Source organism: Phoxinus phoxinus (assembly GCF_949152265.1).
Source record: "Phoxinus phoxinus genome assembly, chromosome: 23".
Lineage (NCBI taxonomy): Eukaryota > Metazoa > Chordata > Actinopteri > Cypriniformes > Leuciscidae > Phoxinus > Phoxinus phoxinus.
In genome coordinates, this window is record NC_136898.1 from 12211590 (window position 1) to 12236879 (window position 25290).

At 38.6% G+C, this 25290-nt stretch overlaps 1 protein-coding gene across 1 annotated transcript in view; it reads left to right on the forward strand.

The window, feature by feature from the left end:
• The window catches only part of med13a (mediator complex subunit 13a), an 83668-nt gene that overhangs the window by 40244 nt on the left and 18134 nt on the right, over positions 1-25290 (forward strand). Inside the window, exons 5-10 of the mRNA XM_079600762.1 lie at positions 8062-8259; positions 9129-9326; positions 9426-9588; positions 10341-10454; positions 15705-16424; positions 23846-24062. Of these exons, the coding sequence (XP_079456888.1) occupies positions 8062-8259; positions 9129-9326; positions 9426-9588; positions 10341-10454; positions 15705-16424; positions 23846-24062 (1610 nt within the window). The remainder of the gene's footprint in view (positions 1-8061; positions 8260-9128; positions 9327-9425; positions 9589-10340; positions 10455-15704; positions 16425-23845; positions 24063-25290) is intronic.

Consider the following 25290-nt stretch of genomic DNA (forward strand, 5'->3'; position numbering starts at 1 on the left):
ATCCTTAAAATTTAAATATTTGTATTATTATTGCGCAAACCTTTAAGTACAATAGAAAAGTGGAATTAAGTGGTCCTTCCAAAAGGCGTTTAGTGGTGGCAACTGTGGAAAATCCTCACTTTAGAAAATGTAGACCTATTTAAAGGCACAGTAAATTTGCTGCTAGAGGATACTTATTCAAAACAAAGGCGTAATTTAATAACGCTGTGAATGCGCGTGGAATCATGGGATATGACGTCTTCACCTTCACAGCTGATGGAAAGAAATCCACTGGGATTGGACAGAAATCATGTTCATGGATGAGCTAATGTCTAAAAGTTTTTATTAACGTTAGGACATTTTAAATTGTCGTTTTTTTATACTTATATGCTGAAGTCGGCTGCTGCCGCTCCTTTTGTTTTGTTGTATATATATATTTTAGGATTAAAGTTACGTTTATTGTAGGGGTGGGCGATATGAGCAAAAATACATATCACGATATTTTTCGATGTCCGGACGATATCGATATTATATCGCGATTTGGAATCACATTTCCACCTTAGTTAAATGACCCTATATAACTAGAAAAAGGTGAGGGATTACATTGGACATAAAAAATGAAAAATCTTTTATAATTTAATGGGGTACAATGTTTAGGCTACATGGTACCTACAATTTCTGGTAAGCTATGGTTTTGTATTATTGCTTGACACAAATTTCACGATTTAAATTCAATTCTTGTGATTTGATAATATTGACTCATTTGGATAAATATTAGGTACACAAGATGGGTGTTCATTTTCTCAAGAAAAAAAACCCCTCACCTAATGCTGTAAACACAGAGATCCCTATAATAGCTTTTAGTAGCCTATAATTTAAGGTTAAAAATAACTCAAATTAAATATAATGCGTTTATTATAACAACTTTATTTAATGACGTAAAAAATATATATAATAAATATGTAATATAGTGCACATATTTAGCAAAATACTCTATATAGCTCTTTTTTCTAGCCAACTAATGTTCTATATATGGTCATTAAATGGCTTTCCTGAGGTAAATGTTATAACATAATTGTTCTCCAGCTGTTATTGACCTCTTTTCGCAGTGGAAAAACACTGATTGATCGATATTATGTATGAGTATAAGGAATATACATTTCGGTAAGTTGTATGTATCTCTCAACATTGTTCATTCGTGTTTATTTACTATAGTAGCCTAGAGATGACCGGTTCACGTGCCGCTTGAACTGATGCACTATAGGATATGTCACGTCACATTTACAAGCGGGAAAAAATATTGTTTGAATTTCTTAATAAAATTGACAGAATCTGAGAGCTGAGACTTTGTATATCATAAGTAACCTGCTCGGTCTTGTCTGTCGGTCTCCGTGTCCTCTTTGCTTCGCGATTTTTCTGTGCGTGAGGAAATGGATGTGTGGCGTGTGAAAGTGTAATGGTGAGTTCACACCGGACGCGAATAACGCGTCAGGCGCGAGTGATTTCAATGTTAAGTCAATGCAAAGACGCGTTACGCGCATAAAAAATTCCTGCGGCGCGAGGAATGCGTTGGCAGCTCTGTTAAATCTCACACGTTTGCAAATATGCGCGCTTTCTAGCTGTTGTTTCTCAAGAGACGGGTTTGTGCTCTATTAACTTGGACTGTGCATGCTCTCTAAGGGTGTCACGATTTCGATTTTAAATCGAAATCGATCGAAATTAAGTCACAATCTCGATCATCGAATTAAAAAATGGAATCGTCGATGCTGCCACGCCCCCATGTCACGTTCGGTCGGCTTGTCAAGCAGAAATCTATGCGTCTATGACAACTCGAGGTATCGCACACACCGGACGCGCACTTTCATGTGGCCTGCAATATTGTGTTTAAGGACATTATGGAATTAAGATCATGTATGTTATGAGGCTTCTGTACAACGTTGCTTAGTCTGCACTTTATCTCTATCTCAGAGAGCGTCCGTTAACTGAATGTATCCTGAAAATCCGATAACATCAGCAATTTTCATTCAACCAGCTGATTTCTGTAAATGAATGTAAAACATGTATATTGCTGCAAAGTCATAACGACGATTTGAGACAAATAAATGTATATAAAATGTATTAATTTATAATAAATGTAATATACAATGTGAATGGCGCTCTCTGGCGCGGCAGGATTCATTTTGAACAAGGTCCTGAGCCGTTGCTGGGCGCCGCGGACAGACGGCGAATGGCGCCGCCGGTGTGTGTGTGTGTGTGTGTGTGTGTGTGTACACTCAGAGAATAAAGTGTTAGAATTTTAAAGACGTGGCTCTGCGCGACGCATAGATTTATCTGTTAAACTGTTTGTTTGTTTGTTTTGCTGTGAACTTGAATGTCATCTTCTGTGAAGAAGACTGCAGTTACAAAAGAGAAACTAGATCGCAGGTTATTTTGCTTTAGTTTCCAATTGACTGAAGAAGTATTGTTACATTATGTTCTTAATAAATGTTTTAAATTTGACAATGTAGTGTGGTACATTGCGAACAAAGGTCAGATATTATGCATAAAAGTTTGGTCTAAAAATGGCATAGCAACCTGTGCTAAAAAAAAAAAAGAGTAAAAACCGAAAATCGAATCGAACTGTGACCTTAGAATCGAAAATGTAATCGAATCGAGGATTTGGAGAATCGTGACACCCCTAATGCTCTCGGTGTTTGATTTATTAATGCCTGCATCCCGCGAGTTGGACACAGTAGAGGAGAAGGTTAAACGTTCAGTACAGCCTCGATTCTGTGTCGTCATTAGTAGTGTTAAAAGTTGTAAAAGAGCACCAAAATTGAACAAAACAATATAACTACAAATTTTGAATTTATGAATATCAACCGGTATTCTCGTTAACGCAAAATCCATATCATGGCACAACATAATACCGGTTGTCACGTTCATACCGGTATAGCGCCCACCCCTAGTTTATTGTCAACCTCCTCCTTCCCTGAACTTGAGCTTTGTTAGTTATGTTTTATAACTTAAATTCACATTATTTTATTTCATTCTAACGAAATAGCTGCCCGTGTTGAATTTCTACATTTATATGAAAACACTTGTTGCTCATTGCAGTAAGTCAAGTCACCTTCATTTATATAGCTCTTTTAACAATATAGATTGTAGGCTAGATCGATATCATTAATAAAAGCTGGATGACTTGTGTTGCTAACGGCATGCAATTCATTTTAAAACATTGTATGGTAGAGAAAATGGTGTATTACTGTTACTTCAAATAAAGCTTTCTGATTATTCTATGTTAGCCACTTGACAATATAACACTGAGCCATGGTACAAAAATGGTACTGAGTGCCATGGTAATAGTGCAAAGCACTATTTTATTCGGTCTCGGTTTAAAAAATGTCCACACTTTAGATCGTGCTTGAGGATTCGATTTTTAAAGGACCTTAAAGGGCACCGATTATGACATTTAAAATGTTCCTAATGTTGTTTAGGGAGTCCCCAACAACAGTTTTACGTGCATGCAATGTCAAAAAACACTTTTGTTTTCGTATAATATGCATTTATTTTTACCTGATTTGCTTACCGACTCCCAAATGATTCGTTCAACGACTCATTTTTCCAAACCCCTCCTTTGCGCGACGCTAATCTGCGATTGGTCAGATGACCCAGCAGTGTTTACATAGATAATACTTATTGTTTAACACGGAGTACAATGATGCTTTTATCAATTAAATTGTGTTATAATAATGATTATAGTCCACTGCTTTGTAGTTTGTAGTAAAACACTAAAAATAAGATAAAGAATTTAATGTTATGTTAGCGAGTATAGCCCAGAGTTCATTTTGTAAAAGCACAATCAGTCTTTGTTTGCATTAGCCCGATGCATAAACATAACGTTTTTACAAAAAAAAAATGCAGTTACGTTACTACGAGGTATTATTCTATTCTTTAAGACAACTCCGAAAACAACGACAAACACTTCACATATCTCAATAAATTGTCATTGAAGACCTAGAAGCTAAACGGTGCTTACACAACAAACAATATAATAATTAAGCATGCTACATCCAAGTTTTCCGGCTCGCGAATCCAAGTTTGATTGCATTTAAAAAGCAATCGTCTTCAAAATGGCGCGAACAAAGCACAAGGCTCGGACTATACTTCTGTGGTATAGTTGTATATATGAATTGTAGCCACTTAGTCTTCAAATGCTCTTCCTTGGGCAGATGAAAAAAGTTGGCTTTTGAGTCGCACTTCAGAACACAGCGTCTCGTCGCCATGATATTTTCCCTGCTGGCCTTGGAGAGCAATAAGTGGGCGTATCGTATTCAAATAACTTGACAAGTTGACGTCATCTAGTCAGAGAAAAAGCTTCGGTCTTCTAACGATTCATAAAAATGACTCAGTCGACTCTTACTTTTGAAAGACAATAACTTTATATACGGTGCACTTTCATATTTCAAACTCTGCAGGATGTTTTTGTTCACTTAGATCTGTGTTACACACTACATGAAAGGTAAATTTCAAAATTCCATAATAGGTGCCCTTTAACTGGATTTTTAAGTTGCTCTTATGTACCCAAGGACTATCAGTGGGAAGTATTGCTTGTGATGCTCTTTTTGAATGGGTTTCATTTAGTATTGTGTAGTTAAAGGAGTCCAAAGTTGTCGATTGTCGAGTTCATGTGCATATGTTTAGTTACCTATGATCACGCGCGTGAACTCGACAATCGACTACTTCGGACTTCGGCCGAAAACAGGATGTAAATACAGGTATTTGCGCTGGTTGAAATAACATCATTTTTATTCATATCTTTCACATCTACTGCAGTCAGATTCACCGTGTTCACTCTAAAAGAATCACTCACATGGCTGGGCACTTGTAATGACACATCAAGGATGTTAAGAGGCTAAAAGCAGGTTTAAAACTTGCCCCATTGAAGTCAACAGGGTGCAAATTTTAAAAAGAGGATAACACAGTGTAGGCAACACCGATTTTTGTTGTTGTTCTCTGTATTGACAGCACTCCAAATTTACAAAAAAATTAGCTCAATGTTAAAATTGATCGGAGTTCTCCTTTAAGCTTGGCTGGAACGCTGTATTGACCAATCTGCTCCCAGAACCATGCACTAGAATCACATCTGATGTTGTTTTGCATAATTGAGATTGTTTGCGTTCCTGCAAATTAAAGTTTTAAAACATAATTCATCCTTTTGATGGGAAATAACCTTTGCAGTGAATCAGGAATGTGTGATGTGTCAATTGGAACCAGCTGACCTTTTTCTCACTCGCCTGCTCTCTCGATCTCCTTTGGTCTGCTGCTCACCGTTTCTGACAGTCTCGGATTAGTGAGCGTGCGAGTGTTGCGACTATGACCTCATAAAGAGCAGTGAGAGGGGTGTAATGAACTCATAGCTCACTTAACTGAGTAAGAGAGAGAGAGAGAGAGAGAGAGAGAGAGAGAGACTGGTAGTGTACAGATTGCTTGACAGAATAAATGTGAGGTGAACAGTGTGAAATTGGAATACATTTGTTTGCCTATTTGTCTGAAAATTGCTTTATATCGGTGTGATGCCCCCAATCAAATGCAGACCAGAGCAGCAGACCTCTCTCTAATGATGGCCGACATGCGGATACATCTTTAGTAGATTCAATGCTTCGAGCTCTCCTGCAATGCAAATTCTGACCTTCCACCCTGACACCTGCCTGAAGAGCTCAACGGCGGGCTTCCTTTCTGTAAATATTTTGTGGTTCTCAGCGGAGTCTTTTCTGATGCACTGCGACGAGCCGGGGGTCCAGAGGCTAAACAAATTCCGGCCCCGTCACCTTGGCTCAATCAGGGAGCTGTCGGATATTAAAAGAGCTATTTTTGCCTGGAGAGACATTCTGCAAACAAGCCGTGTTTGTTTTGTTAGGTCTGGTCAGCTTGGTTTTTCTTGAACTAATGCATTTTGGAGGCTTTTGTCTTCCAGTGTTGATAAAGGATAATGATTGCTGTTAAAGCGTGTAGGTTTAAGCCACTGAAACCCATTAAAGATGAATCGTGCCACCTTTCCATTTGTATAGCCCCCCTTCCCATTCCCTCTTCCCATACCTCTTCCGGATGGTCGGAGGTGTCCTCTGTCATTGCGGCTTTTATGGATTTGTGTGATGAAGGCCATGGAATGAGCCGGCTAATGGAAGGACACAGGATGGATTCATCCAACCCCCCAACCCCCCCTTCTCCCTGGAAGTTCCTTCCTCTTCTTAACCCCCAAAATGTGGATCAATATATCAAGTACAATATAAGATTTTCTTGGGAAAATGTATAACTACCTACCTCTGTTTAGTTGTTTTTTAAGCATGAAAATAGCATGTAACAGAGTTGCTCTTGAGAAACTAAAGTGTTTCGGTAAGACACCAATAGGGTGAAAACTGATGCTGTTGCTTCCATATTTGCGATTCACCTTGTCTTTTTCTTTCATCCTGTTTCTGTCTCTCTCCCTCTGAGTGACATGTTTATTTAAGTTGGTTTATGGCTTCTGAATGAGCGCTGCTTGGCAGTAACTAGAGGCTGTGTTGATATGAAAGGGTTTAAGAAAGTGTCTGAGAGAAAGGAGGAAGGAAAGAGACCCGGCTGCAGTGGAGGAGTCATTTAAGACCACAGTTAATGAGGAACAGAAGTGGAGAGAGCGGTTGAGAGGGAGCCAGGCGGGAGTGTTTGTACAGTGTTCCCCGCTTCATAGACTCATTTGCTTTGGCCCTGTTCTGATTACACGCTCTTCACTCTTCATGTGTTTCTTCTACATATGCTGGGCTTTTTACATCGAGAACCAGCAACTTTCCAATGATAACTCCAGATAAATGCCACTTGGTTTGACTTTTTAGCAGAGGTTCTTTTACCTTAACATGTTAACATATGTACTTACATAAGGTGAATTGCTTAAGGGCAAATCGGTTAAATGGTTATCCTCTGATGCATGTTACATGGTCTTGGTAATTCCTTTTGTTCACCAATTAGTGTTGTTACAATCATTCATTTTTTTTGTGGGGTTTTAGATATCATACAATTACAGTTAACAATTGAATAGTTTTTTTCCCTCATGTCTTTCACATTGTAAGCTTAAAGGGTTAGTTCACCCCCTGTCATCATTTACTCACCCTCATGTCATTCCAAATCCATAAGACTTTCGTTCCTCTTCAGAACACAAATGAAGATATTTTTTGTTGAAATTTGAGAGATTTTTGTCTGTCCTTTGACAGCTACACAACTAAAACTTTGAGGCTTTAAAAAGATTGTAAAACGAACTAATCTAGTCCAAATGAAGGAACACTACCACTTTATATGCTCAACAGATTTAATTTAATATTTTATTTACATATAAACATTCATCAACTCACACATCAGTTGTGGTAAACGGAAACTGAAGCATGTTTACTTGATGTGCAAGAACCAATGAGGTTCATTCTCGTGTCACGCAACAAGTTTGAGCTTCTGCAAGAGGTTTGTTCTTGGTTGAGCTTCTGTTTGTTCGCTGATCAATCAAAAAAATTTGGACTAAACCACTTAATTCATATGGATTAGTTTTACGATCTCTTGATGAAGCGTCAAAGTGGTAGTTGTCATTGGTGAATGGAAATGGAAAGCTCTCTGTTTTATTTAAAAATAGCTTAATTTGTGTTCCGAAGATGAACGGAAGTCTTATTGATTTGGAACAACGTGTGTGAGTAAATGACTTGGGTAAACTATAAAGCTTTCCTTTTGTTTGTTTTTTGGTCTTTTGTACAGAAATATTGTATAAAGTTGAATGACCCAATATTTTAAATATTAAAATAGTTAATGCTTAAATATATAATTTTTTTAAATAATTAGTATTTATTAGTATTAATACTAATGTTACATTTATTATATAGTTTAATTTTAGGATTGATAGATCTTTCCATTTACACTGTTGTTTTATTTGAGTGGCAATCTGTGATTTGGATGAAAAGAACACAATGATTATGATTATCTCAATCTTAATTAGATCAGATAATCGTGACCGGCCTGTGTTCCAGATAGTTGCCCTTTCTGTACGTTGTGTGTATCAATAAATCTCTTCTTTTACTCTCCCTACAGTGATTCTGAGTCCATTTGGACTGAACGGGACATTGACCGGCCAGTCCTTCAAGCTGTCTGATCCTCCGACACAGAAGCTCATTGAAGAATGGAACCAGTTCTATCCTATCAGCCCGACCTCCAAGGAGAGCGCAGAGGACAAAATGGAGGACATCGACTGGGAGGACGACTCCCTGGCAGCAGTGGAAGTGCTTGTTGGTGAGTTGGACCAAAATATATTTGACTTAAAAGTCTGTTAGGTAAAGTCTTAAACTAATTGCATTGCGGAGGCTATACATGTATGCGTGTACAAGTGTGCATTAGGCTTGCTACGGTGTTACACGGTGTTTAGTTGCAACACCGGTTTCATCACTTGCCCGCGCGGCTATTTTTTTTCCAGTTTAAAGCGATTTTAACGCAATTAAAACGCAGTATCCGTTTTTTCCTGTCACCCGTTGACTAGCGTTGTATGATCAGGCTCTTGTTAATTAAAATGCTTTTAAATCATTCAAGCGCGACAAGACAAAAGAGACCGCGCTGTCTGTCAATTATCCTGCCTATGTGACACACACACACACACGATGAACAGAAAGACGCGCATCAGTATCGAGTTCTCTTTCGGGCTTTAACGAACCATAACACACAAATTATGCCAAAATGTCAGTTTTGTCGAGTGTTCTTATAAGAGCGTACTCCGCTATCTTTTAACACCTCTCCGCCAAACGGCTTCTTGAAATAGGCCTACCGCTTTGTGACTCTTTAATGTGTTGACTGATTGCCTCAGTTAAAGCTGAACCGATCATCTCTTCCTTAGTTAATTTATAGCATCAAATAAACATGAATGAACATCAGAAGGACTGTTGTTTTAACAGCAGAAAGACGTCAGTACACGTAAACTCTCCTGACTGCTTCAGGACAAAAATGGGGGATTATGATTGGTAAAATCACCTGTCAATCAAACTCCCTGCGTTACATTTTATACACTCCCCCCCTGGTCGATTAACCGGTGGGAGAATTTTATCACCGTCACATCTCTAGTGTGCATTTATTAGTTGTTCATTGTGCTAATGCGTGGGATTTTTCTCCAGGTGGTGTGCGCATGGTGTATCCTGCATGCCTAGTGTTAGTCCCGCAGTCAGACATCCCGATCACTGTAACACCTACGGGGTCGTCGCACTGCACTGCTGTCTATTCAAACGGCCATCAAGTGCCTGCTTCAAACCGTGACCCTGCCATCTCTTCAGTGACACTGACTCCTCCCACCTCACCAGAGGAAGCTCAGACAGGTGAACACGCCTCTATTTGAACTCAAACCCATACCAATCTCATTACATGGGCGAGATCCGTTACACTCAAACTTTTTGTCTTTTTCTTTCTTTCTGTAGTTCACTCTCACTCGGCACAGAAGTGGATGCGATTGCCGATGGCAATGGATGGATTCAGTGTTGACAGCACCAGTCACCATGGTGGCAAGATTCCACGCAGGATGGCAAGTCAGGTGGTTGAGGGCGTCTGGCAAGAATGCAACATCAACCGAGCTCAGAACAAGTAAGTGTGCTCTGACATCCTCAGATGAGCTCAGAGCAAATCTTACATCAGATAATCCCATTTCACAGTCAAGATAAATCAAAGACAGAGCCAACAATGCACTGCTAAAACTGGTACAATGCATATCTGAGCCTCAGAATGTCTTATCATTGATTCATTTTATAAAGAGAAAAAAAAAAGCAAGTACAAGTCATTCGTGCTAGTTGTTACTCAGGGAACTTTTCACAACTTTTCTGTAAGGTGTTCGTTTTGAAATTTGCACAGATGTACAATGGTTTTTAATCCATTTTAGAAAAAAAATATTTCTGTCCTCAAAACTAAAAATGTTAGCTTGTCACATTTTACATATTAAATTAATGCAATTTATTAGTTTACGTTTTTTGGGTCCAAAATATATTACATTTTTGCATGTTCACTTGCTGCCATTTTGCAATTGTTTTATTTAAAGTTTAGCTAAAAATGCAGCAATGATCTGTGACTTCTATGATGCCTGTTCTGGCTTTACTCCAAAAGGTCAATGTGTGTCAAATTATTTTTTTCCCCCTGTGCAATAATTGCGAAATTTTATAAAGCTTTTGTGTAGCCAAGACTTAATGGTATGTGTCTATACAGAAATTGACTTTCAAACCAAAATCTACCCTGGGAAAATTTCAACTACTAGCCTTGACGAAATACCATGGATTTTGTGATTTAGAAAGCCATTCAGAAGATACAGAGTTTGATTCCAATCTTGTTTCATCGTGTCTCCACAGACGGAAATTCTCCGCCACAGCCTCCAATGGGACCAGCGAGGAGGAGACGCTGATGAAAGTGGGCGCCTGGGACTTTGTTGACTCCACACAGAGATCAAACTGCAACTGTTCAAGGTACAAACATGCAAACTCACTTAGCCTTATACTCTCGTAGGCTCTCGTTGTTTAACCATCCCGCACTGCTGCTGCTACTAATCGCTTTTCAGCTCTTATAGTGTTATATGTCACTCTTGAAAATGACAGGCATCACATTTGTCATGGAGAATTAAATAAGCTCTTTGTGAAAACCAGAGGAACTGGTTTCTGAGTGATTGTGTTACGCAATTCTCCAGACTGCAACCAAACGTGGTCGCATTTTGCAACCTTTTTTCTTGCCAGTGTGTATATTTTGTTAGAGGTCGCACTGATTGCATATGAAAGGTGTCAAACGGCACACAAATCGAAAGCGGAACTAAACAGCGCGATTGGAGATCCAGTGAGAAAGTGTTTGATTTTGCAGCAGTATTAACATTGCTGCAAGATCTACTGAGAAGCATTCAAATTCAGCGCAGAATTCTGTCATAAACCATAGATATCAGATTAAACGGCACTGACGTGGAAACCAGTAGAAACATTATGCCATGAACAAACAGGGTATAGAATAGGGCTGCACAATGATTAGGAATGAAACCGCACGCAATTTGGCAAAGGCTGCGATTATTTTATGCGCAGCTTGTCAGTGCAGCACGGCTGATGGGTAGTAAATGCTGCTCCATCTGAACGCCAGAGGGCGCTCTCACGCAGACACTAGAGTGCGGATCGAATTTTTCTGTCCGAGCCCGGCCCGCATCCGACAGAGCAGTAACCGAACCCGACCTGAGCCCGACAGGCATAAAGATATTTGTCCGAGCCCGACCCAAGAGCGGTGGTTAAAATCCCATTTTTTCTAATGACAATTGTACGTTTGTTTGTGTGGAAAGCCCGCATTTATTAAGCAACTGTAGGAAGGCAATCTGAAATGTCAACACGATGAGCGCATCAGCGCGCGGAGCAACAAGCACTCTTAACACAGGCGTGCTTACATTATGCACGTGTTTCGTTGTCATGGCTACATAAACAAATGTCCGCACACAGGAAGACAGATGTTATGGTAATAATGTATTTTAATCACAAAAACGACCGTTTGCATCAAGTAAAAGCATTAGGCACATTGGCTACCTACATAATAAGCTGTTTTAAATTTAAAATGTTCAATGCCTTATCGCACTGATGTGACCGAGCCCAACCCGAACATAATTTCTAAATATCTGTCCGAACCCGGCCCGGTGCTCGGGTCGGGTATCCATCCTCTAGCAGACACGCCAAATATGCCCCGCCACAGAAGTACGATAAAGCACATAATTTCAGGAGATCCCTATCGGGCATCATACTATCTGTAGCTGAATAAACAGAAACAAAGATTGAAACGCTTTGATTAAACATGACTAATAAACACACAAATGCCTTATTCTGCGTAAGAAGCCAAATCATCTCATAAAAGGATGCTCAACTGTCATTATGAAGTGAGTTTGTAGTAAAAGCATTATTTGTTTAATGTTGTCTTTTGTTGGACAAGAGGTTCATAAATGCTTCTCATGTTTGGAAAATTGTTTTATGCTGTTGCTTTTTCAAATGCACGTTATAAGTGACTCAAACTCACAGGGGTTTCAGATGGAGCAACGTTGGCAGAGCCGTATATCAATGACAAGCTGCGCATAAAAAATAATTGCAGCCTTTGCAATTCCAAAATCGCGATTAGCCAAATCGGTTTTGGTGTGATTAAATGTAGATTGCGATTAATCGTGCAGCCCTAGTATAGAAGCCTTTTCAGTCCACAAGTTACCAAAATTCAACATGGATTTAATGTAGCGCTAACGGTAACCATGGTATTGGGTTCGTACAACCTTTTGAGAGTGAAATTCTATAAGATTAAAATTACCTTTGATTAAAAATCCCCCCAGCGCTACTAAATCAGGTGCTGGTGCCACCATCTGTAAAACTGTGTGGCACTGGTGCTACTGTTCACAAATGTTAGTCTGCTGCCCTTTTAAGTGTCATAAGTCTCTGATGTAGAGAGAAAATTAACTTGCTTAGATATTCTGTGTAGTCTACATGCTTTGATTGTGTATATGTTCATGTATCTAGTCTTACAGCTCTGTAAATTGCTGAGTTACATCTTGGTCCCTTCACTTGCATGGTTTTATGACTTCTGAGTATTTACACTCTTACATGAACTCTTTATCCAGATTTATATTTAATGGAACTGATCTGGAAACAAATGGAATTCCCATTTGGCTTGGTAGCATAATTGTTAAAAACAGTTATGATTTTTTTGTAGCACTTAGCATTGTTACAGAGCTAGGAGTGTGTATTTGTTTCATAATTAAAGAGGGTGGTAATTAATTAATGTTTGAATGAAGTGTGATAGGTTATTGTTCCTTGATTCATGAAGGGTACTTGAGTTTTTGTGATACGTTGAACATAAAAAACATACGTAGAAAAAGAACCAAATTACAAGCAAGAGAACAAATTAAAACAAAGAACCAAATTAAGTAAACTGCTTGAATTTTTTTATAAATGTTTTAGATTGTAAATTATGTATTAAAAAAACATATACGGCTGTTATCTCAGTGCAGTAATTTCCACTGTGCAGAATAATGTAAATAGTCATTGTTCAAACTGATGCTGGTTACATGCTACAGAAAATGATAACTTGTTATAACTTGTGTTTACAGATTAGACAGTAGCTGACTCGCTGCCCAACTGTAGTTATTGTAATAGATGCACACTAATATCGCGGCATGCTGTGACAGGACTTGAAAGGAACGGAGATTGACTTTCACTATCAATGTATTCCAATAATATCAGTGCTGTTGACATGCCTACTTCAGGTAGATAATGGTTTTGTAAACAAGAAGCAGCAAGTACATGAAAGAATGAGCCTAAATTAAATACTATCTGTGGAGCATTGCAAGTAATGTTAACACTGACTTAATGTTGCGTAGTGCTGTGTGGTCTTGCTGTTAGTCGTCTTCTCTTTCTCTTCATTGAGTAGCTGTTCAGTTCAGGCCAAGAGAAGGCCAGGCGCTGTGGGACTGTTGTCATTTGCCAAATATGTTTTTTGGAAGAGACCCAGCTTGAGAGGTATGATGAAACTCGGAGTCCCCCCGTGAAGTGAAAATGACCATGCATCGACTGAGAGCCTTTCTGCTTGCTTAGCATTCTGCTTGTGTATATTTGTGTGAGTGGCTGTGTTGTTGTTGTGTGCTTACATGTGAAATTGTTTTGAGTGTGAGAATAAAAGGGTATAATTTTACCTTCGACTCCCCTGTGGTCTGGTCGTTTTTTTTTTTTTTTTTTGCTGTGAAGTTTGGTTGAAATGTTTCTCTGAAGAACTGTCTGTGACCAGTGTTTACCGCACGTGGTGACTATTAAAAAAAGAACAGCTGAACATCAATACACAAATAAAATATATTGTTTAAATTATTACTGCCTGCTTATAGTTATTATTTTGGAATAAATGGAAAAATGCTTAAAGACCCCCTGTGGTGAAAATCAAGTTTTTAATGTTGTTTATTTGTCTATGGGGTGTTTTTAATATGCTTTAAGACAAACCATGTGCAAACTCATAAGTCAGCAGCATTGCTGAGTATTTGCTCCTTAAAACTGCTGTGAAGAAAAAAACAGTCTCAAAAACGCGGTTTGAAATCGCCTGTATTTCTTGCGTCACAAAGTACCTTATAACCGTTAACAGGCAGGCTTTATCATTAACTGCGAAGCAGGAGAGTCTCAAGAGAAGCCGGGTTATCCCGGTATATTTTAGGTGCATTTAGCAATATAGCGGGTGAATTGATGTATATTATGATGTTATGATGAACTACATAACTTTCTCCAATGATATTCTGAGTTGTTCAAAGCGTTTCTAAGGATAAAGATTTTTAGAAGGCAGCTGTCTGACTCTGAGATGGCGAACGGGAACATGGTTTGTGTAAAATTAGCGACACATTATTAGCTGTTTGATAACGTAGTCAAGCGAAAGGCTAATCATATTAATTACCGCAATGGGTCCGACGTTGTAGAGAGCGATACAAAAAAGCATTTCTGATACATCGACTTGTATGCGAGTGGATCTCTGAGCTGGTTTGAGTGAGTGGAGGCTGGACTAATTTGCATATGCATTGTTCTGCATATATTAAATTAAGCACATTCAAGCTATTTAAGGCAGGGAAAAACATGTAAAATGTGAAAACATAAAGTGTAACTTGGACATTTACATTTGATTACATTTGATTTATATTAAAAACAAAACATTACAAAACTGAGGACATTGCCTCATTTCAGAACACCACTGTATGCCACTGATATAAGGGAAGTCTTTTATGCTTACCAATGCTGTATTTATTTTGATCAGAAATGCAGTACAAACAATTGTGAAATAATATTATTACAACCGTTTTCTATGTTAAAACATGTTAAAATGTCATTTATTCCTGTGATGGCAAAGCAGTGTCTCATGATCAGTGTCAGCAGTGTCTTCAGAAATCATCCTAATATGCTGATAATTTGGTGCTCAAGAAACATAAGGTCACATAAGACTACATACAGAGTTCCGACCTCAAAGTTACCCTGTGGTTGCTTTTTCAAATATGGGCTAAATTAAGTTCCTTGACCCCTAAACACCTCACACTACAAATGAACTACACACTCAAGCATCTCTCTCAAATACTAACGTGCATACATATACCACACTGATAGATATCTGAACCAAACTGAAGTTTCCTGGCTTTGTAACATAAGTGGTTGTTGTGGAAGCTTTGAATTTTTAAGGGAGGGATAAAAGCCTACAGGCTTGTGTGTTGAGATTCTGTGGAGGTTGAGATGGTAACTGCCTCTGAAGAACAACATTATAAATGAGAGACACTGTAAAAGGGATCCCACAGGGAAACTCTGGCAGCTGCGGGGCTTTACATATCTCTGAGAAAGTGTGGACACACGTTATCAGGTCAGACAGACTCTGATAGGAGTGGAGCGCTTGTTAAAATGGTTGTTTCTTAAACCTGTCTTTGGACTCGACAAGCAGAGAATCTTTATTCAAAGGTTTTTTTGTTTTTTCAAGGATCCAATAATAGTTTGAAAATTCTAAATAATGAGCTAATTAAGAAACTGTTACATTTCTCGGTTACGAGTCTCAAAGGCCTATTAAATATATATTATTATTTTTTTGTAACTCAGTGAAAAGAAATGAATTAAAAATTATGATTTCTGGTAATAGGCTTTCTTATTAATGTTGTCATCAGTTCATAATTCATATCCCTGTTGAATTAAAATATTTATTTCTCTTATCAGGCACAAGACATTGAAGCAGAGAGGAGGCAGCACGCCTGGTCAGCCGCCCAGTGCCGGTCAGACGCAGCAGCCGCCCATCAAGCACAAAGCCGGAGAGAAGCCCGAAAAGGGAGACAAGCAGCAGAAGCGCCCGCAGACACCCTTCCACCACCGCAACTCAGTCTGCGAAGATGTTCCCATGGAAACTGACGCTTCTGCAGGACAGCGCTTGGCTCTTAGAGGTCAAGAGGGTGGACGATTTCCTGGGCTCCGCCCATCTGATGTGAGCACTGGCTCAAAACCGCCACAGCTACACAGCGGGGGCGGAGCTACCGTGGGCAACAGTGGCCCAACGGAGATGGTCGGTTCCCCTCAGCCACCACCACTGAGCCCTCACCCCTGCGAACGTGGCGAGGACACGTCAGACACCATCAAAAACCCCTCCACCCCACACAGCCAACATTTTTACCCTCCTTCAGAACCATGCCTCCAGAAGGGCCCAGATGACGCCCGTTTGGATCCCCTCACGCAACCTTTTCCCCCTGCATACTCCGAGCCCTTGGAGCCTACCCCGTACATCAGTGCAGCAGTAAACCTGGATGACGACGGGAGTCATGCGCCGTGGAGATTCTTCAACCTGCCGCGTAGGAAAGATGCAGAGTTTCCCACGCCATCACTACCAGGAGACAAACTCAGAGAAGAGGTGTTACTCGGAGCTGAAGGGATTATGTCTGCTACTGAGTGAGTAACAGGTTCTTTACAAGCACCACAAACTATTTCATGCACTTATTTGAAGGTAAATCTAATTTCTGAGCTACTGGATTCACCAAGTGAAATAGAAAAAAAATATATATTTGAACACTTCTGTCTTCCATAGGTTGACCACATACTCTTTGAGTTAAATAGGCTATACTTTATGTAAATTACCTCTGTTACGATTGGCTAAGATGTTCTTGAAGGCGGGCCTGCTTGCAGTGACATTGACATGACGTGAAGGCCTAGTATGGTAAACCATACTTGCCATTTTTAACCCATCACACGCATTAGTGCACACACATTAGGAGCAGTGAGTAGTGAACACACTGCAAACCATAGACACAGACACCTGGAGCAGTGAGCAGTCATTTTGCCAGTCTGACTCTCTAACCATTAGGCCACGACGACTGCCCAACTGAATACTGAATAGATGTTGATATGCAGATTTGGCTTGTCATATGTTAATGTACTCATTGCTCTGATAACTTTGATAACCTGATTTCTTAACAACCAATTTTTGCAGGTTAGTATAAATGGGTCTATTGATTGGGGAGAGATCTTTGCCTTGTGATTTTTGGCTTTATGGAAACACATGTTTTCAAAACACATTTTGTTTACATTCTCATACTCCCTGAAATCTCAAACAATGCAGTGAACTGAAAGTACATATTTTTAGGATTTAGAGCTCTCCATAACCTGTAAACAGCAAGGAGGATTGTATTGTGCGTTAGTGTTGTGTAATAATGGCTTAAGTAAATGTGTTTCTAAAGTGAGAGCGGGACAACCCTGTGGACCCCCTTAATCCCCTCCGCTCACGGCCCTTTTATTTGCGGCAGCCAGAGTTTGTTAGCGAGAGCCCCCAATACCGAACCCCAAACGTTCCCGTCTGTTTGTGCAGTATGTGTTTTGAAATAGCTGTGATGTAGCCTCGCGCACCCCCACCTCTGCACAGTCGCACACATAAACACTCTCGTTCTGTGTAGAATGTTCTTTCTCTGAGTGCACACACCATGTTAATCTCTCGCGATGCGCCCTTTTGACATCATACTTCACTAATGTGCAGGCCCAGCACTGTTGTGAACTAGGAGATTATGTGTCCATCTCACACGTGCATACAAACACTCAGGGCAGGGTTTAAGTAGGGATTTAGAGTAGAAATAAGCAAGCTACAATTTTAAACACTAGCTTGTGGACCTGAAGGAAAAACAAAACGGAGAGAGAAATTGGGGGACTGCTTTTCTACACTGTAAATTTAAGGGACTGTTGCTAAATATATTATGTACAGTACTGTTCAAAAGTTGGGGTTGGTAAGATTTTTTAAAATAAATGTTCTGCTTGCAAGAGCTGCATTTATTTGATAAATAATATAGTCAAAACAGTAATATTGTAAAATATTATTACAATTTAAAATAACTGTTTTCCATTTTAGTATATTTTAAAAATGTATTTATTCATGCTATGGCAAAGCTGAATTTTTAGCCATTACGCCAGTCTTCGGTGTCACATGATCCTTCAGAAATTATTCTAATATCCTAATTTTGTGCTCAATTTTTTTTCTTATTATCATCAATGTTGTTTTGAGGATTATTTAATGAATACAAATTAATTTCTTGAAACAATTTTTTTTAAGGCGAGACACTACAGGTGAATAGGGAAATATTTGTAACTAGCAGATATCACCATGAAACTTTCCCAGTTGATTACCTACATTAAGATGAGAAAAAAATGTATTACAAGTTTTCTGTAATTTATTGTTTAAATATGCAAATTAGGCATTATCTAATTAAATATGCGCTAATTTGTCTATATTTAAAAAAACGAAATCTCAGAATTGGATAAAGCCAGGTTCAAAATTCTTTTTTCATTGTGTTCACATATTAGATGGGGAAAAAATTACAGAGGGATTTATGGATATCTACTTTTGTTATCCTGTAAAACAGAATATACTGTCAATAGCCTTAAAAAATGTATTTTCGCCATGTTTTTTGGAATAAAATGTTATATAAATCAGGCTAGGAATAATATATTTACAAATCCCTCTGTAATTGTCTTCATAATATAACTAGGTACAAGACTGGAAAGTTTGGTGTGTATCGGTGCTACTGAAGAGGAGATTTCGGACTTGGAGTATGAGAGAAAAGTCATTTTGAGAAAAAGGCATTTAAAGATTTGTAATGTAAAAAATCATACTTTTTTAGTGGAAACAACTATTTACTGACACAGTATCTTATCAAATCATTAGCAACAACAATACAAACGACCTAAATCACATCAAAACTTATAAACACAGCATTTATGGCCTTTAACTGAGCAGAAAAACAGTCAAAAACACACATCTGAGTGTCAGAGCGCGTCACGTGATGCTTCTGAACCAATCACGCTGTCAGAAATTGACATCAGCCAATGAGATTTCGCTTTTAGGGTTAAATGCCCATTTTACTTTCACGATTGGTTACTGATTAAAGGGAAATGACCATATTTGGATCCGACAGCATTGTACAGAAGAGAGAGAGCTTTCCAGACATGTGCGTGATTAAAGGAAGAACACAGAGATCGCGGAGCAGCGCGTTGATTTAGAACGGCAACTTTTGTTGAATTTCAGAGAAATCTACTGACGCAAATAGACAAAGTGTAGTAAAATAAAGACCTAAATGTGTATTTTGGACTTTTTTTCAGCACAAGTCTGAAAGAAAACATGTTATTGAAGACAAATAGCCCAAAATCTCAAAATTGACCAGTGAAAAAAAAACGATGTTTTTGCCTGCCGTGTCTCGCCTTAAGTAAATCTAAATCTTCCAGAATCCAAAGGTTGTTATTGAATTTTTTTATTATTTACAAAAAAATAAAAATTATGAATGTGAAATTCATTATTTACAAATGAAATAATTTGATTTTGAATTGATTTTGATCGCTTTACTTGTCAGTCAAACAATATCTTCCTTTCAGATTGGGCAGTAATAAGCTAGACTAAATTTTAAGCAAGTTGACTATATTTAGGTCAAAAGTCACAAGAATGCAGACAGGATGTGTGTAAAATCATGGAAACTTACTGTTGTTGTTGCAGGGTTAATTTTTTCTATGGAACAGTTGATGTTAAAATAAATTAAGGATGTGTTCAGATCCACCATATGCTAAGCCCAGACTTTCTTACGACATGCACCTACCCTACAAACTTCCAGGAAGAGCACCAAGGGAACTTCGGCTGGCCTCCCTTGTGGCTACCATGATTTAAAGGCACAGACATTTGACACCGGTGCCAGTGCTGTCTGATGACAGTCTCCAACTAAGCCGTGACATGTTTACTCGTGTGAAAAATTTCTGTTTAAGTGTACATCTTAACTGCTTCTCCAGAAATGTAAATCAACAAACGGTTACCCACACTGCTTCCAAAAGACATGACGTTGTCATTGTTTTCTCTGTATTTGTGCTAATATGCATGATGATTAAAATGATTGTACCGACTATACAGCATCACTTTGGCTGTTACTTTGTATACAAAAAAAGAAAACATTTGTTTTTCCTTATGGTCCACAACGTCACATCCATTAACATGAGATAGTGTTTGTTGAATCTGTTGAAGGGGGAACATTTGTTGGTCGCACTGATATTTGGCCCAGTTTGGGAATGTTTGGACACGTTTGTTTGAATAATGTTCGTGTAGTATGAACTTTTCCCTCTAAACGGTTATGGATGAGAGATATGCCCCTCATAAATTTACAAAGCAGCAGTGTTATGGGAAAATAAAGAGTAGAGATTGCTCAGCAGTGCCATTGTCTTCCTGGAAGAATGCTTGTTGATAGAATTAAGTTAAAAAATATTTGTCCCTTAATCCCTCACTAGGAAAAATGGCTGTTAGGAAATTGTTGTTGTGGTGTGGATGTTTCACACATATCTGATGCTTAATTTTTTTTTAGTTCCCTTCAACAGTTTTAAGTGTACTTGAACATTTTTTAAAAGTGGTTTTCATCTGTATTGTTTCCACTGTAATGTTTTTTGTTGTTGTTGTTGCCTAAGATCAGAAAAAAAGACAGTGCTGTGGTTTAGAGAAGCTGTCTCTGTTGGCCACAGTGAGATGTAATGGTATGCAGTGCAATCCCAGGATGCACTTGGCTGGTGTCCTCTTGTGTCCATTCTGCTGTTACGGCCTAATGTAATCCCTGTACACTCTGGGGCCTCAAAATGGGTTTAATCTCTGGCCAGCGCCACTGTGCACTGTCACCCCCCACCAGAGCTGCAGTGGTCAGATCTGTGTGAGAAAACAGTGGTTGGTACAACTGGTACACCAGTGGTTCAACAAACACAGAGGGATTTTACATAACATATATACACAAACAGAGACTTCAGACACTGGGGTGTGACATGATTTCGGATTGATGAAACCTCCTGTTTTTTTTCACAGAGTTGGTGAATAATTTCTGGGCATATGGACATAAAAAAGGGCTGTTCTTTTTTAAATGGTCAAATCATCTTAATGGGCTTGATAGGGCTGGAACAAACTTATTTTTTCAATTGTTTAACCTATTGATTGGTTTTTCGAGTTACGAAATAATCTAGCGGGGGTTTTTTTTCTCCTCACAGTTAATCTATTGAATTTCTTTCCTGAATAATTGATTAAACCTTTGGTTAATTTAACGATAATTAATAAAAAGTAATTTGCCAATAAATAATAACAGTAGGTAATCTATGTATGGACTTTTACTTAATAATATCACAAAAGATAAGGTTTATGCAGTGTAGAAATAATTAGGAAAGGTGTTTATGGCTGCCTGCGTTCACAGTCACTTTTTGGGATTTACAGCAGCAACTGCTTAGAAGTGTGAAGTTTTGATCAAACGGCTGAAGTGACATTCTAACTCATCATAGCGTTAACGATAGCGTGTAGTGTCGAACATAGTGGCGTTGTCCATAAAACCGCAAAGTTTTACCACAATCGAAAGCGTGTAATTAATTGTCCAATTGAGGCGCAAGTTCATCCATTAGATATTTTAAATAACCAACAGCAGCATTAAATGCTTTGTAACAGAGTTGCAGAGAGTACGTTTGAGCCGCGCGCCTCGCAGCCACGGCAACTAGTAAAAAACAGCAGCCATATTAAGCACAAAATATGAAACTGACTTCTGTATTCTAGTGCGGTGTGAAAATTATTTAATTGGCATAATCTGCGTAATGATTACATCAACGCATCGTTCCAGCCCTAATCTTAATACATGTAGATAGCATTAAAATTCATTGTTGACTAATATAGGTTTCAGGGCTCAACAGTGCGAGTTTCTCAATTGCATATGCAACAACAACAAAATTTTACTTAAAATAGATGTCTGTGAATTGAAAGGTCATAAGTCTTAAATATCTTAAACAGTATAAACAAAAGTTTTGATCATCATTTTAAGAGATTAAAATTTGAGGCCGGAATTGCAATATGACTCAAAGTTGTTATTGTCAATGATTTCATTTTTAAAATGTGAGCGCTCCATATTCAAAGTTAAAACGCGGCGCTGTTGCGAATTCTACAGGCTCACTTGTCAGAGCAGTTCGCGATCAATGAATACCATGCATTTGTCAAATGATTGCTTATGATTTACTTTTGATGAATTATGACAATGTTTACTCGATGGTTTGTATTGTAATATGTTTTTGATGCTTGTAAGAGTGCATATTTTAGCTCCCTCATATGTTTGAATGAGCAGCTTGAAGCAGTAAAGAATTTCAAAATAAGAGTCCCGTTGTATTTTGGGTTTGTTTGTAATTTAAAAAAAGTCTCGCATTATGCAGAACATTCTTTTTCTAGCCACTTAATTCAACAAGTCTTAAAATTGCGATCATTTTGTTCGCATATTCTCCCGAAATTTAATCTGTGACCTCAATTAATTTGGGAGCATTTGTGCGAATGCAAATAATTGTTGTGGTGCGACCTTTTTTCTAGAGATGCATCGGTCGACCGGTGTGGTGAAGAGATGAGTCCCACCGTAGAGATGAATCCCACCGTAGAGATGAGTCCCACCGTAGGACCCAAGCAATCCGATTGGTTCAAAGCACGTTTTATGGGTAATCGTTTTAGTGCCTGATTACAAATACGACAGTTACTTTATTATACAAGTCGCTTGATCTACGTTATAACAACCGTTAATGTCTTTTAACTTAATATGTTTCAAATACTAAGTAACCGAAGCTATTGATTGTGAAATTTAACATTTCTCGTTCTTAGTGTTTTTTAGTTAGCTTACATATGCAATTAATTCACTATACAATAGCTGTTTGTCTTTCTGTAAAGCTGTGTGTACTGTGAAAAGCGCTATACAAATAAATATATTACTTGATGGACGTTTTCCCACTGAAGGTGGGACTCATTTCTCTGGTGGAACTCATCTCTTCACCACAACGGCCATAAATCGGAAACGGCCAGTTTGTGCTCTAAACACACGATCGGCAACCGGCTGGTTTTTAGTTTAATTTTGGCTGAACTCTATTCCGGACTTGCACACAAACTGCATTGCAATAATTTCCCAGAATGTAATTTGTGTGAAAACATTACGAAGTCTGTTAAAAGGACGTTTAACACAGGCCAGAGACAGGACACGTTAAAGACGGCCGCAAAGAGGAGAGCGCAGACAAGGAGCAGAGAAAATACCAGGCACAGCAAGATCACTGTTCGCGATGCGAAATATAGGATTAAAAATATAAATATTGAATGGGGGTGGGGCTTTATATGCTAATAAAAAAACTAAAAAAAAAACTACTCATTCTACATGCTTGTTTGGATTGTGATTAAAATTCTGTGGTTGCCTATAATTTTAAATGGCTACAGATGTTTGTTTTTTGAAGTCCATTTTGGCCTCTTATAGAGCAAATAAACAACAAATAAGTTTGCTTAAACAAAAGGGGGGGGGGGGGGGGGGGGAGACTCAACCAGTATCGGAATTGGCAAAAAATATTTTAATATATATTAATTTGTAGTTATGGTGCTTATTTTTTGGTGGGTGCTCCTAAATTTTAGCTGAAACTTCTACATTTTTTTACGTTGAGGGCACCAGTTCTATCAAGTAAAAAAGTTAATTTCGAGCCCTATTTAATGTTTAGAATAGAAATAATTATTAAATGCAGTTTGAAGAAGAAATATTTAAAGTGTCGTTTCAAATAAATAAAATTATTTTTATTGTAAATATGTCCTCGTATCCCTTAATTAAGAAAAACGATTTCATGGTGCCCCATAAAGGTCTTAATTTTTCAAATAAGGAGCATATGTGCTCCTTGGGTATTATGAAATGAGCATTTATTTCTTCGAAAAATAATTATTTCCCACTTGATCTGGATGATATATTTACCTTCTGCCAGTATATTGGTATTACCATGCAGTGTTATATTATTTTAATCATGGTTTGACCTATTTTTCTTTTTGCCTTGACCAGGTCAATGGTGGCCTCCAAAAGGCCGCTCAAGGTCTCAGATGAACGTCTCCAAACGTACCTGCAGCGACAGAACCAGCACCTGGTTGCAGCCATTACAGGCAACGACCATGAGCCTGAGGTCGACCCCTACGCTTTTGTCGACGGAGATGTTAAGTTCACCTTCTCGGATAAGAAAGACAAAGCAGGGGGAGATAGAGAACCGGGGAAGAAACACAAGGTGAGCGACACATTTTGCTAGAGATATAATCCTATAATGCACTAGTTTTAAGGCTACACTAACACAAAAGTTAAGGGTTAGTAAGTTTCATTTGAATGTTTTTGAAATACATCTCCTAATCTGTAATTAACTGCATTTATTTGCCAAACGTTTGAACGGTATTGTAAAAGTAAAGGTCCTTTTCTGTTTTTACAAGCTAGTTTCAGTTTCATTTGGAAATATGCAATGTTACAGAAGTAAAATGGGCTGTGAATCCTGTTTCACATGGACTCTTTTTCCCTGTGAAAAGGAATTTTAGATGCTGCAGATTCTCTATTGGCAGTGTAGCATGTAATGTGCTGGCATCATGTCTGCTATCTTCAGCTCATGGGAGATTCCCATCTGAGATCTGAATCTGACACCCTCAAACGTGGAGGAGAGAGCATGAATAGAGGGGGCGAAGACAGTCTCTCCCATTCCTGTTGGATTTTCACACATACTTTTAGCGTCTTTTTGTGGCAGCTGCGGAGGCTGAACAAAAATCAGCTTTGTCCTTCTGTATTCTGTTACTCCATCATTTTGTAAGAGCTTTTTTTGGTACCTACTCTTAGAATTACACGTCATTTATGTGTCTTGGTGCCTTATAGCGTCTTTTTGCAGACACAGGAGAGGTTTAAGTAATTTGGGCTAAATGGTACAACAACCTCATTGCTTATAGCACACGTGTATCTATGTTATGTATAAACATACAGCGGCGTTCATTTGTTTTAAAATACAGTCTACATAGAAAATTGGCTGCTTAACTCCTGTACTCCACCCCAGGGTTCTGCTATCGATTACGGGGCGGAGTGATTTGCATGTACAGGCGTTTATTACGGAGTTGGTCATTAGGATGTGAAGTGTGTGTACGGAGGAACAGATTACACTCTTTATGCATAGAGACGGCCTGCAGCGTAATGAAATTATGCATGGCGTAATGAATCTCCGCATAGTGTGCGTCTTGCATTGTAATGGTGGCTCTGGGAGGTGCAGGTTGCATGAGGGGCAGGTTAAGGGTCTGGGGTGGGTTTCTAAGGTGCTGAGGGGAAAGCTGCTGTCCCATTAGCCTGCTCTGTTATCTTATATTACAATGTTATTTATTACGCTGTGCGTGGAAGATTTGGTTAATTTGGTGGCAAAGTATAAATATGCTTCCACCCTTCCTCCCTCCCTCTCTTTGGTCGTCTCCTGTTTCTCTCCTTAGCTGTCA